Genomic DNA, 13,569 nt, shown 5'->3' with positions numbered 1-13,569 from the left:
AATTCAGGGGATGCAAGTGCCGACCTGTTAGCTTAGTGTTTACTTCCTTCTTGTTCCCTACTCGCTGTCTGTGCTATTACACACACTGACAGTGAGTGGGGAGCAGCAGGAAGGGCCACCCAAACAATCCCTAGATCAGGCAGCCCACTAAAGTCAGCGGAGGTCTGCTGGTGCTGCCGCTCCTATTGCACAGAATGATGTGCTGCAGACTGTCACTGCACAAATCGTACTCAATGACAGGTATTTGGCCAGGTAAGGCTGCATTCACACGTTCCGCGTTCCGCACAGGACATGGACGTGGAATGCCTGTAACAGAGTCCCCCCCGCCCGGGCAGCATCTGTTATAAGATGCTGGGAGCGGGGGAACTGTACAGATATGTGATAAATCAGCCGCTTTGCTCTGTCATTACAGCGCAGCGCATATCTGTTCAGTTCCCCCGCTCTCAGCATCTTATTACAGATGCTGCACGTGGAGGGGTAGAAGTCCGTTACAGGCATTCCACGTCCGTGTTCTGTGCAGAACACGGAACGGGTAAATGCAGCCTAAGGCCAATAATTGTTTAGTGTAATACGGCCTTTACACATGTCACCACCAACAATCTTAAAGTGACTGTACCACCAGACCCAGGCTAAAGCACTGGAGACGGACCGACCCACCCTTAGTGGGAGGAAACCCTAGCCCCTCTATGATAGGGTTCCATTGATTCTAATGGAGCCACGTCATGGAGGGGCTGGAGTTTCTTCCCACTAAGGTTAGGTCGGCCTGCCTCCAGTGCTTCAGCCTGGGTCTGGTAGTACAGTCACTTTAAGGGTCAGTTGACACGTACAGACTTGCAGCGTAAATCTCGGCAGAAGGGGTTAAGGGGCCGGCAGAATTACATACACGCAGTGGTAGTTCAGACAGCTGCGAGTATTTAGTGACAGTGAACTGCAAGCACCTGACAGACTTGCAGCAAGATTTACGCTGCGAGTCTGTACGTGTGAACTGACCCCAAGGCTGTTCTACATGACAGATGAGCAGTGGAAGCATGCATTGATCTTTTAGATTGGTGCTCGCTTACTGAGCCTATTACAAGGTTCGATGATTGTGTAGCAAGGGCTCAATATTTATATAGATATATATATCTTGTTTTCCCATTGAAAATAATAAAGTTTATGCCTACTTATGCTCCCCCTGGTGTCCAGCAGCCTTTTGCCTGCGTATTCTGCTCCCCGCAGCTGCCTCTCAAACATCTTGTCCCGTCTTTTCAGTGAAAGGCCACTCAGCCAATCAGTGACTGAGACGGGACAGCCTGCGGCTCGTCATTAGCTTAGCGGCCTGTAAGTACAGATACAGGGCCAGTGTCAGAGGCGGCTGAGGCGAGCAGGAAACACGGTGTAAAGGCTGCAGGACACCAGGGGAGCCTGGACACGTAAATAATAAAGTATAAACTTTTTATTTTTTCCTTCCAGTGTCATCATCTGTCAGCCATGCATTGCTATTAGAAGTGGCGATGATTTTTCAACATATTGAAAGACAATGATAAGCCGATGATCGACTCTTTGGCTGATCACTGTCTTTATTACACAGATCAATTATCTGGTGAATCGGCTTGATTCTGCAGATTATTGCTCCATATAATATGGCCCTTAGTGTGTCCTACCATATGAGTACTAGTCAGGACAAACTGGGCCTATATGACAGTCTTATACATAAGCCAGACCAGTCTACATACAGTATTGCCTAATATCCACACAAATCACACAAAAGTACCTTCACTCCCAGCGTGGATACCACACACCAAGAAACTTAGAGCTGTACCAATTTAAATACAGCATCAAACAGTCTATACAAAAAAAACAATAAGAAAGGATGCGGCACTCACCAAATTCCACTACGTGCAGAAGTGTTTATTTAAGTTTTGTTTAATAACTAGTGCAAGGCAAAGGAGAGAGAGCTAGGCGAGCACATTGCAGTGACGGACCGTTTTGTGTTCTGCAGCTCTGCCTCCAGTTGTGGGCACACAGCCAGAGGAAGTGCCACAGAGCTTGAAACAATAGAGGAGTACCAAAGTAGTTTTATCAAGTATGTATTCGTTTTATTTTTCAGTCCCCCCTTACCACACAACAAAGCAGAAACATATTTTTTGGGTAAAGACCAAGAACTGAACCTGGCACACATATCTTCTGTTCCGCATGGAGGCATAGTCCAAATCAGAATTCACTGGTTATTGGACCTTATTAAAGCTTCGTAAGTATTTGTTTGAGTTTATACCCATGAGTCTGATGAGGTTAGCAATTGGAATAGCATGTTTTCATGCAGCCTCTCTCTCTCCTACCTGATCTGACATCAGGCATGGAGAGATACTGCTGCACATCAAATGATCTGTGGGTGTCAGATTGGGTGGCACTTTATGTTGTATATGTTGCCATATGTAATTATACATTTATCATCCCAATCGTATTGTGAGTCCAGCAGTTCCATTGTGGAAATTGATCAATTGAAACTCCAGCTACTTCTATTTAAACATTTCAAGTCTTCCAGTACTTGTCAGCTACTGTATGTCCTGCAGGAAGTGGTGTATTCTTTCCAGTCTGACACACTGCTCTCTGCTGCCACCTCTGTTCATGTCAGGAACTGTCCAGAGCAGCAGCAAATCCCCATAGAAAACTACTCCTGCTCAGGACAGTTCCTGACACAGACAGCAGTGGCAGCAGACAGCACTGTGTCAGACTGAAAAGAATACACCACTTTCTGCACGAAATACAGCAGCTGATAAGTACTAGACGTCTGGAGATTTTTCAATAGAAGTATGTTACAAATCTGTATAACTTTTCACCAGAGTACCATGGTAATCAATTCATTATTTGGGTAAATCTCATATCTATCTCATGCATTCAGAAACTTTGCAGACCCTTTCAGTTTTTTACATTTTGTTATGTTGTTATCTTGTTATAATGTAAATCCCTGATCCAGTCGGAGGTCCGGATCACTTTGATTTAGGTTTTCATTAATAATATTAATACTCAATTCATCTTTCCCCAACCCTGATCAATCTCTAAGTCTCCTGGTCCCAACATTTGAAAAGCCCCCCCACACTATGATACTGTCCCCACCTGCTTCACTGTAGGGAAGGTATTGTGCAGGTGATGAGCAGTGCCTGATTTCCTCCACATATGACATTTAGAATTGCAATCATAATGTTCCAAAATTGCCTCACTAGACCAGAGAATCTTCTTTCTCCCAGTATGAGAGTCCTTTAAGTGCTTTTTTTTGCAAACTCCATACAGGCTTTATATGTCTTTCACTAAAAGAGATGGTTATTTTTGGCCACTGTGATGTTTGACCTCCTGGAAGTTTTGCCTACCTGCATACAGGATCCTTGCAGCTCAGCCAGAGTGACCATTGGGTTCTTGGTCATCTCTCTTCTGCCCTGAGTACTTAGGTTGGTGGGATGGCTAGCATTAGAAAGTGTCCTGGTTGTCCCAAACAACTACACTCTTGGGAACTTTCAGTGCAGCAGATTTTGTTTTTCACGTGGAAGCTAAGCATTTACTTTCACACTAGGTGGCGCTGTTTTCTTAAAATTACTGTTGATACAATGGTAAAAGGTATTTCACATGCTAAAATACATGTATCAGTGCGTCCATAAGCATAGACATTAGGTTAAAGTTAGCAAAACCGTCCAGACTATGTAATATGTGTGAAGCCTCCTGACTGACCGCTGACAGCAGATGTCAGGAGAGAGAGAGAGAGAGCAGTCAAGCATGTCAGATTTCAGTAGGTTGATTCTTTTGTTCTCAGAGAGATTAGACCTTCAGAATACATGCATGCTCATCCGAGGGTCTGGGGAGTGTGTTTGGTCTGAAACGTAAGGCTAACTTAGCACCAGGGCTGTGGAGTCGGTAAGCCGCAACTCCGACTCCAACTTCGACTCCTGAATTTTATCAGGACCGACTCCGACTCCCGCTCCTTCATAAATGGCCAGTCAGATATCAGGGGAGTTATTTATCAAACTGGATCAACAGCTTCTCCCTAATGTCCTACATGATCCTGGGGCGACTTCTGAGGTAATAAGGAAAGATATAAAGCAGCTTCTCCTGTGTGTGCAGTGGATGCAGCCAGTCTCCAGCCTCTATGTCCTGAACAACTCGGAAGTAGACTAGATGGAGCAGGTGGTCTTTTCCTGCTGACAATCTTCTATGTTTCTAACTAATATTCACCATACACTAATAAACACTGTTAACAATGCCAGATATCTGTAATATAGAGGTCAGCAATAGTAATATACAGGGGTTCACACAGTGATATAGAGGGGTCACCTTGGGGGCAGGCCAAAGCGCGCACACAGCCTGCTGCAGCCATAGCATATACACACGCACACAGCCTGCTGAAGCCATAGCACACATACACACAGCCTGCTGCAGCCATAGCACATACACACACACAACCTGCTGCAGCCATAGCATACGCACACACACAGCCTGCTGCAGCCATAGCACACACACACAACCTGCTGCAGCCATAGCACACACAGCCTGCTGCAGCCATAGCAAACGCACACACACACACAGCCTGCTGCAGCCATAGCACACACACACACAGCCTGCTGCAGCCATAGTACACACACACACACAGCCTGCTGCAGCCATAGCACACACACACACACACATACACACAGCCTGCTGCAGGCATAGCACACACAGCCTGCTGCAGCCATAGCACACACACATACACACGCACACACACACACACACACACACAGCCTGCTGCAGCCATAGCACACACACACACACACATACACACACACATTAACCCAAAAAAAAGAAAATTCCTCATAGAGAAGAAACATCTGAGCCGACTTTATAAACAATTAGTAAAGTTTATTAATACAATTATATAGAAAACATGATTCTCCTGACGAAGGGTGTACCGAAACGTGCGTTGGGGTGTTCATGTGGGTAAGGGAGCTGCATGGTTCATGTGCATAAAATATTTACTTCTTAAATTTTGTTTTATCTTGCTTCTAAGGTGATTACTAGCTGATATCTAGCACTTTGCATCTTATTTTTTCTATCTTTTCACCTCAAGCTAACAATTTCTTTTCAATATCTTTTATATATTTTATGCATGCTTTGCCTCCGTTATTTTTGTCTATTGCATGATGCATATAGCACTTTGTGATATATATGATCCGTTAGTCAAAGCATGTTGTTTGTTTTTTGATTTAATTCATGCATGAACTGTGTGGCTTCCCTTTCCTTTTGTTGTGCTGTTTGGTTTGTGTTGTCCTCCTTCTTGTATTAAGAAGATTTTATGAATTTTTTGTCCTACAAATCATGTTTTCTATATAATTGTATTAATAAACTTTACTAATTGTTTATAAAGTAGGCTCAGATGTTTCTTTTCTATAAGGAATTTTCTTCTCTTTGGGTTAATGTATGTTTTTTGTACTTCTGAGCATTCAGAGTGCAATATTTTGTTTGATTTTGTTTCTGTTTGCAAAAGGTTTTTTGGTTTAACATACACACACACAGTCTGCTGCAGGCATAGCACACAAAGCCTGCTGCAGTCATAGCACACACACATACACACAACCTGCTGCAGCCATAGCATACACACACACACAGCCTGCTACAGGCATGCAACACATACACTCAGCCTGCTGCAGCCATAGCGCACACACACACACACACACACACACACACACACACATAGCCTGCTGCAGCCATAGCGCAATCACACACACACACACACACACAGCCTGCTGCAGCCATAGCACACATACACACAGCCTGCTACAGCCATAGCACACACACACATACAGCCTGCTGCAGCCATAGCACACACACATACACACACACACAGCCTGCTGCAGGCATAGCACACACAGCCTGCTGCAGCCGTAGCACACACACTCTCAACACACACACACACACACACGCAGCCATAGCACACACAAATACACACACACAACCTGCTGCAGCCGTAGCACACACAATGCTCTCCAGCCATAACACACACACACAGCTGCAGCCATAGAACACTGAAGAAAAACACACACTGTTCTCCCAGAGATAAAACACCACATTGAGGACAGAGGTTGCTGCTTCACTACTTATGTCTTCTCCTTCTCCTCCTCCTCTATATTACACAGGATATCGTCATTTTACACTGCCACTTATATACAGTTATCCAGCATCCAGGAAGATAACAGCACAGATCTCCCCCCACACAATGGACTCTTCCAGCTCAGAAACTGCCAAATAGTGACCAACAACTTTTCCCTGACCACCCTTATCTAATATGGCCAGTGTCCTATTATAATATTGCTCATAAAATATATTGATGAGCAAAATTCATATCAAAACTCAATTCTAAATTTACTAAAGATTTTTTTAAGGCTGGAGTCGGAGTCGGAAAAAATGTGCCGACTCCGACTCCAGCCTTAAAAAAATCTAGCCAAAACTAGCTCCGATTCTGACTCCACGACTCCGACTCCACAACCCTGCTTACCACAATGAAATACAAGGCTCCTGGAAGAAGCTTAGATAAGCACTGGAATTTGATAGCAGCAATCAATTAGCATGGGGAAGTTTTTAGAAATAACAATTACAGATCCCTGTGATTTCTCTAGTTAGTCTGTAGTTGGATACAGACACTGCTTAAAGGAGAAGTCCGGTAAAAATTTTTATAAAATGGTGATGTCACAACCCGACTCCCAGAGCTGTGCGGGCTGTGGCTGCTGGAGAGGATGATGACAGAGGGATGCTCAGTGTCCCTCTAGTGCCCTGTGTCCCTCAGTGTCCCCCTGCCATCATCCTCTCCAGCAGCCACAGCCCGCACAGCTCTGGGAGTTGGGTCGTGACATCACCATTTTATCCAGGAAGTGAAGCCTTGATGCAGTAGTAAGTGCAGGGAAAAAAGCACTTTAAAAGCATTTCCTGTAATAAGTGTATATTGGGGATTTGTATAACTTTTTTTTTTTTTTGGGGGGGGGGGGAATACAGTGCTTTAATAAACATTTTCGCTGGACTTATTTAATATCTTACCTGGTGGAACAGGGTGCACTAAGTGTCTAAGATAGAAATACTGCTCTAAAGGGGTACTCCAGAGAAATGTTTTTCCTTTCAAATCACCTTGTGTCAGTTATACAGATTTGTAAATTACTTTAATTTAAAAATCTCAAGTCTTCCAGTACTTATCAGCTCCTGTGTGTCCTGCAGGAAGTGGTGTATTCTTTGCAGTCTGACACAGTGCTCTCTGCTGCCACCCCTGTCCTTGTCAGGAACTGTCCAGAGCAGGAGAGGTTTTCTATGGGGATTTGCTACTGTTCTGGGCAGTTCCTGTTATGGACAGAAGTAGTAGCCGAGAGCACTGTGTCAGGCTGGAAAGAATACACCACCTGCAGGGCATACAGCAGCTGATAAGCACTGGAAGACTGGAGATTTTTAAGTAGAAGTCAGTTACAAATGTGTGTAACTTTCTAATACCAGTTGATTAAAAAAAAAAAGAAATTCTGAGGACTCCTTTAATTTCATTTACGTATTATTTCTCAGAGGTTTTGCTCTGTTTATAACCATAAGTTCGCTGTGAGACATTTCAAGCTTCTGGACAAATGTGACGCCATCTGTTTTCCCTGGAGAGTGTGGACTCTCACGGAGCTGAAGTGTATGAGATGATGTGAGACATAGATGGCATTGTGGAGCTCCCACCCGGTTGTTCTTTTTGGGCTATTCTCTCATATATAATCTGTTAAAGGGGTATTCCACCCATGCCCTCTTTAAATAACGTCTTGTAAACCATACTGGTGTTACATACAGTCCCCCCCCCTAGTTTTTAGAGACCTCTCCCGCATGTTTAGTCTCTTCCTTTCCTCTGCTGTAAATACCTATAAATAAGGGATTATATTTAAGATGGTGCTAGCTTGGAAACTACATCTCCCGGCATGCTGCACAATAAGGCTATATAAGACAAAGGCAGGATGGCGCATGCATAAGATCAGCGCTATTGGGAAAGACACTCCTCCCTCTCTCCATCCTCCCATTGGAGATGTGAATCAGGCATCCTCCATCCCTGTAGTGGGCCGGGTTAAAAGTGCTTACAACACGTCCCGCAGCAGAAGGGAGGACACGTCACCCATGTCTCCGATGGGAGGGTGGACAGAGGAATAAGCGAGACAGAATAGAAGCCATGCAGCAGCCGTTTCATATCTGGAGGTGAGGAGTCAGATGCAAAAGCTCAAGAACGGCGCAGAGGCCAGTATTACAAGATATTACATATATGCCCAGATTGCAGCATAATTTGGAATAATAAATTAATGATTTGGGGCAAAATACCCCTTTAAGCTTATAATATTCAAGAATATAATATAATATGTAAGACTATTTAGTGCCAGTAAATAACAGATTGAACATAAATACAATAAAACGTAGATGAAATGTAGAAATTTTATATAAACAAGTTTATTGTTTGTTTGTTTTTAAATATCCCGCTGTTCAGTGCAGTATCATTTCAGCTTTGTAACAATTAATAGTGAGGCAAGTGAAAATAGAAATCATTGAACTTATCTTACATAAATTATCTATATTAAAGTGTAACACGCTTGTTTGTAGTCTATAAACACTGTTGAAATGTCCTGTTTTTACTGAATTTATGGTGACTTAGGCCTTGGCCACACAGTGTGAAGTGATTCCTTATATATCAGTGGCTACACAGTAGAATCTGTTATGGCCAACTGGTTCCCTCTTGCAAATTGAACAGCATCATGTATGTTATAAAAGAGCATCTTATGAATATCCTTGTCATGTTTGCCAAAGTAACCCCCTCTGCATAGGGCATCAATGACGGACGTATTGCAGCAAGCCAGAAGAACACTGATCTGTAGCTCTTTGTAATCTTTCAAAACTCCCTTAAAAGCATTGATGCCGGATGTGTCTAGAAATGCTATGGAAGAACAATCCAGAATAATAGTTTCCAAGTCATTTTTCTTGCTCACAAGCTCTATATGTATATCGTTGTTATCCGAGTTTTTCATATTTTCGCCTTGTTTTTTTCCTTTCTGTTTCCTTAGTTTTTTCTCCATTTTCTTCCGTCTGATAATTTCGAGGCTGGGATTCATGTCTACCTTTTTGTACAGAGACTTCAGAAAGTAGTCTTTGTTTGCATAGTAAAGAGGAGATTCAAAGCGGAAAATCTTGATTTTCGGAATAGGGCGAAGATTTTGGTATCGATCACCATCCTCATAAAATGCAGTGTCCTGTATGTGACTGAGCGTGGCAGTATGAGGTATCTGAGTGCGCACAATAAGGCATAGCATGGAAAAGATGACGCCTACCATGAGACCCATTTCTGTGCTGATTAATGCAGAGGAAGCCACGGTGACACTCCACACAACTGCATCTACTTTGTTTAGGCGCCATTGTGCCGGCAAGTCTTTAAATTTCCTGAGTGCCCCCCGTAAACTCACAATTATTATACAGGCTAGTACACATTTTTGTAGGGAATAAAATAATGGTGCAAAGAATAGAAGAACTAAAAGTACCACAATTGCACTTACAACACTGGAAACTTGAGTCTTACACCCTGTAGAGGTTTTTACTAGGGTCTTGGCTAATGCAGCACTGGTAGCAAAACAATGGAAAAAAGATGGAATAACATTGCAGAATCCAATGGCAAACATCTCCTGGTTGGCTTCCACAGTATACGCATACTTCTTGGCAAACATTTCTGACAAAGAAATGGTGAATGCAAAGCTGACAACTGCAAGAGGAATGGCGTCCACGGCTATTTTACCCATTAGACTAAAATCGGGCACTTTTGGTGGTATGAATCCCGTTGGAATTACACCAGAGACACTTGAAGCATATAGTTCATTTAGGTTGCAGTAGTGTGATACAAGTGTAGCCACTACAATCACAACTAGTTCTGTCGGAAGAGGGATCTTAATTTTGTCCTTGTAGCGATCTCCAAGCTCTTTGGCAGCAACTAACACAACGATGCATATAGCACTTGTCACCACGTCGCAAAAATTTGTACTGTGAATATTTTTAAAAATATTAATCCATGTTGTGATCAGCATCCCAATACCTGGGCTTCGGGGGATCTTTATTCCCAGAAGATATTTCACTTGTGCTGTTAAAATGGTTAGTGATGCTCCTGTCGCAAAGCCATCCAACATGGGCTCTGATAGATATATAGACAGAAATCCCAGACGGAATATACCCATGAGAATCTGTAGAGTGACAAATGAATAAGAAAAAGTGAGTACAAATCCTTGTTACTCAGGTGCCTATTTCATTTTGGATATTAGAGGGGTACTCCACTTAAGAAACATTTAACCCTGTCCAATTCCCAACCATAATCTAAGCTTGGGTGTAATAGGTTTAGATGAATTGGGCTGTTTTTCTGCAGTAACACCCTGAAGTTGCTGAAAATCTGCACTGCCTGCTCCACTCTGTCTCCACTGCTCTGTCCTGCCCCTTCTGTTACCAGGCAAGCTGTAACACCTCATCTGTTACCCCGCCCACCACTGACATCACACCAATCAGCGAGGACCTGGCCAAGAGGCAGGGAAACAACAGAACAGTGACAGCTTCTTAAGCAGTATAGGGGAAAGGAAACACAGTTGTTTCATCTCTCTCTCTCTTTCTACTCTATCCTGGAAATGTTCAGCGGCCCAATAGATTTTCCATCCCTGTTCTCGGGATCAGTGGGTGTCCCGACAATTGGAATCCCAATGATCAGCTTGTTACCCCTCATCCTTTGAATAGGGGATAACAAGCTGTAATGGGAATACCGAGTGGGGAAGTCGATGTCACTAACTAGTGGTCCAGTTTTGGAGACCGTGTTAAAGGTGTGATCTTATTAACTTAGTGCCATCATGTTCTGACCACTGATACAACGGCAAATGGTGCATGTAGTTGCCATGTTGGATTTAGTTTTCAAAATCTAAATCAGCAGTAGATGTGAAATAAAGCAAGTTTCAATTTACTGTTATTATTATTTTTTTTATTTATCATGCTGTAAAACAAAGCTGAATTTACCAGAAATCCAGGTCTAGTCTCCTGAAGCTTTTTAGTATTGTGTGGGTTGAAAAAAAAGAGACTAAACACTTGGATCGAGATTTATCAAAAATAAAATTTACACTGGTGCAAACTTCCCAAAGCAACCAATCACAGCTCAGCTTTCAGCTCTGGTAAAATGAAAGAGGAGCTGTGGTTGGTCGCTGTGGGCAGTTTGCACCAGTCTAAATTTAACACCCTTTGAAGTCCCGGCCAGTGCAGAGAGTAAGAGCTCAATATGTCCATCAATCACATGACTGCCTACCAGGGAGTCATAGGACTTCCTGTGTTTAGACTCCTTTAAAAAAGTAAGTGCTGTGTTTTCCATGATAACTTTACAAAAAAAAAAAGAAAAAAAAAAAAAAGAATGTAAATTGCAAAATTGCTTTATTTTACATCTACTGTTGATTTTGAACAGTGACCCTTTAAGGCTATGCTCCCACAAAAAGGAAAAGGATGGCTGTCTGTTGATAATGACAGCTGCAATTAATGTTCATGATCTTTATTTGTTGTAGATGGCCATCTTTTGGCGTTAAAATGACAGCTGTCCAAAAAGATGGCTGTCATTTTTCCATTGTGTGAACATAGTGTAAGGCTAGGTTCACACTGCGTTTTCAGCATCCGTTTAACGCATCCGTTTTTTTGCAAAAAACGCATAAAAAACGGATTGCAAAAAACGGATTCATTTGTGTGCATCCGTTTTTTCCATTGACTTCCATTATAAAAAAAAAACGGATCCGTTTTTTTTGACGGTCCAAAACGGACAAAAAAACGTTGCTGACCCTATTTTTCTGGACGTTAAAAAAAAATCATCCGTTAAACGGATGCTGAAAACGCAGTGTGAACTTAGCCTAACAGAAATTGTAAGAGTTTCAACCATTTCCAAAGTTTTGATCAGTCTGTGTGCTTAAAAATAAGCAGAGAAAGGCACTCTCCCCCCCCCCCCCCTCTGTCACTTCCACTGTTGGGTTGCTCTGACTGTTGGCTGTAAGACACAAGCACTTTTAGGATGGTTTCTGTGCATGAGTGAAAAAAAAAAAAAGAAAAAGAATACTGCCTCATGGCTTTGAGGGGGTTAATGGTGTTGACAATGTAATGTAGAGTTCTTGTATCTCTGACCTATATTTTCAATCAATAGGTTTTAGCTGTATAACTGATGTATGTTTCATGTCATAGACCTTGAGTGCAATAATATTGATCACTGTAGTATTTGCCATCATGTGGGACCTCAATAAAACTGTCATGAGTGATATCTTCTTACATACACGCACATATCGCCAACATCAAGACACAAAGCTCTGCAACATTAGCATACACACACAGCTTTGACAGACTCAAGGATTTAAAAACCTCATCTGCTATTTTGTACTTTAACTATGTGAAGCTTGTTTTTGTAACTTACTTGTGATCCATTATTAATGCCCCCCCCCCCATCTCGTTATTTTAACATAGCCTAGGCTGATGGATCTGTGACTTCATGAGCGCCAGGCTTCCCTCTGCCCTCCAACTGTTGATTTAAATCTTTCTCACTTTACCTAAAAGCTGTTAGTGGCAGGTGGGTGGTATTGCAGCAGCTCATAAATATCGAGGACAATTAAGCATGTGCATCATTGCTAAGCTCGGTCTTCGCTGCAGCCTGTAAACAGGGCATTTATATCAACTGATTCAGGAAGAAAAAGGAGGGTGGAGCTGAAATCTTGGTCTCTGTCAATATTTTATACTTCCCTTAAATAGGGAAGTATGAACCTGTTGACGGTTGTATTTAAAGTGACCTCCAATTGAGGTAAGTAATAAGTCAGTAACAGGATAGAGTGCCTGCCTGTCTACACATGAGACCATGTAATTTTCTGGTTGGCAGACTGGTGGTCACATGTAGTATTAGCTGTAGTATTGAAATATATGAATGCAGCTGAGCTGGGATGAAACAGATGACACTGCACCTGTCTGGCCTGTAGGCTTGTACCAGTGTGTGTATATATATATATATATATATATATATATACCGTGTAAAAAGAGAGAACCTGTTTTCACTGCTTTTGTCTTCTTTGTAGAGGGAACAGAAGGGCTGCTACATCCATTAATTCTGATTGTCACGTGATTGATCACAGAATGGTGAGAATGCTGGTAGAAGGTGGTTGCTGGCAGGGGCCAGATAATCAGTGCAGCTGATTTCCCCTGTAACTGCTTTTCAGAGCACAAATATATATGAATAACCCCCCTAAAAAAGACCATCCCTCACCAATCACTGTTGTAGACCTGACCCTGTAACTAGTGATGAGGAAACAATTCAGAATGCTTGGTTTCGGACGCATTTTTCAAAACCCACGTATTTAGCATTTCACTACCAGCGTCTGGGGAAATGAGTTGCAGCCCTAGGGCTGCTAGGTAAACCTGACTCCAAGACTCCCTATGGTGGCAACCAGTTTCTCCAGACGCCACTAATCAAATGCTGTGCAACTGGATTATAAAAACTTGGCTGAACGCAAAATTCCAAACTGTTCGCTCATCACTACCTGTAACCTTAAA

At 42.6% G+C, this 13,569-nt stretch overlaps 2 protein-coding genes across 7 annotated transcripts in view; one reads left to right on the top strand and one right to left on the bottom strand.

Annotated features, from left to right (window-relative positions):
* IDUA (alpha-L-iduronidase) overlaps positions 1-13,569 on the top strand; it is a 95,577-nt gene that overhangs the window by 8,797 nt on the left and 73,211 nt on the right. For all 3 annotated transcript variants that reach the window (XM_069978034.1, XM_069978035.1, XM_069978033.1), the window contains exon 4: positions 2,090-2,230. In XM_069978034.1, coding sequence (XP_069834135.1) covers positions 2,090-2,230 — 141 coding nt within the window. The remainder of the gene's footprint in view (positions 1-2,089; positions 2,231-13,569) is intronic.
* The window catches only part of SLC26A1 (solute carrier family 26 member 1), a 52,687-nt gene continuing 47,539 nt past the window's right edge, over positions 8,422-13,569 (bottom strand). For all 4 annotated transcript variants that reach the window (XM_069978031.1, XM_069978029.1, XM_069978030.1 and 1 more), the window contains one exon: positions 8,422-10,214. In XM_069978031.1, coding sequence (XP_069834132.1) covers positions 8,691-10,214 — 1,524 coding nt within the window. In that variant the 3' untranslated portion in view covers positions 8,422-8,690. The remainder of the gene's footprint in view (positions 10,215-13,569) is intronic.

The sequence above is a fragment of the Dendropsophus ebraccatus genome, chromosome 7 (genome assembly GCF_027789765.1).
Source record: "Dendropsophus ebraccatus isolate aDenEbr1 chromosome 7, aDenEbr1.pat, whole genome shotgun sequence".
NCBI lineage: Eukaryota > Metazoa > Chordata > Amphibia > Anura > Hylidae > Dendropsophus > Dendropsophus ebraccatus.
The sequence above is the reverse complement of the archived record's forward strand: the minus strand, read 5'-3'. Positions and strand labels throughout refer to the sequence as shown.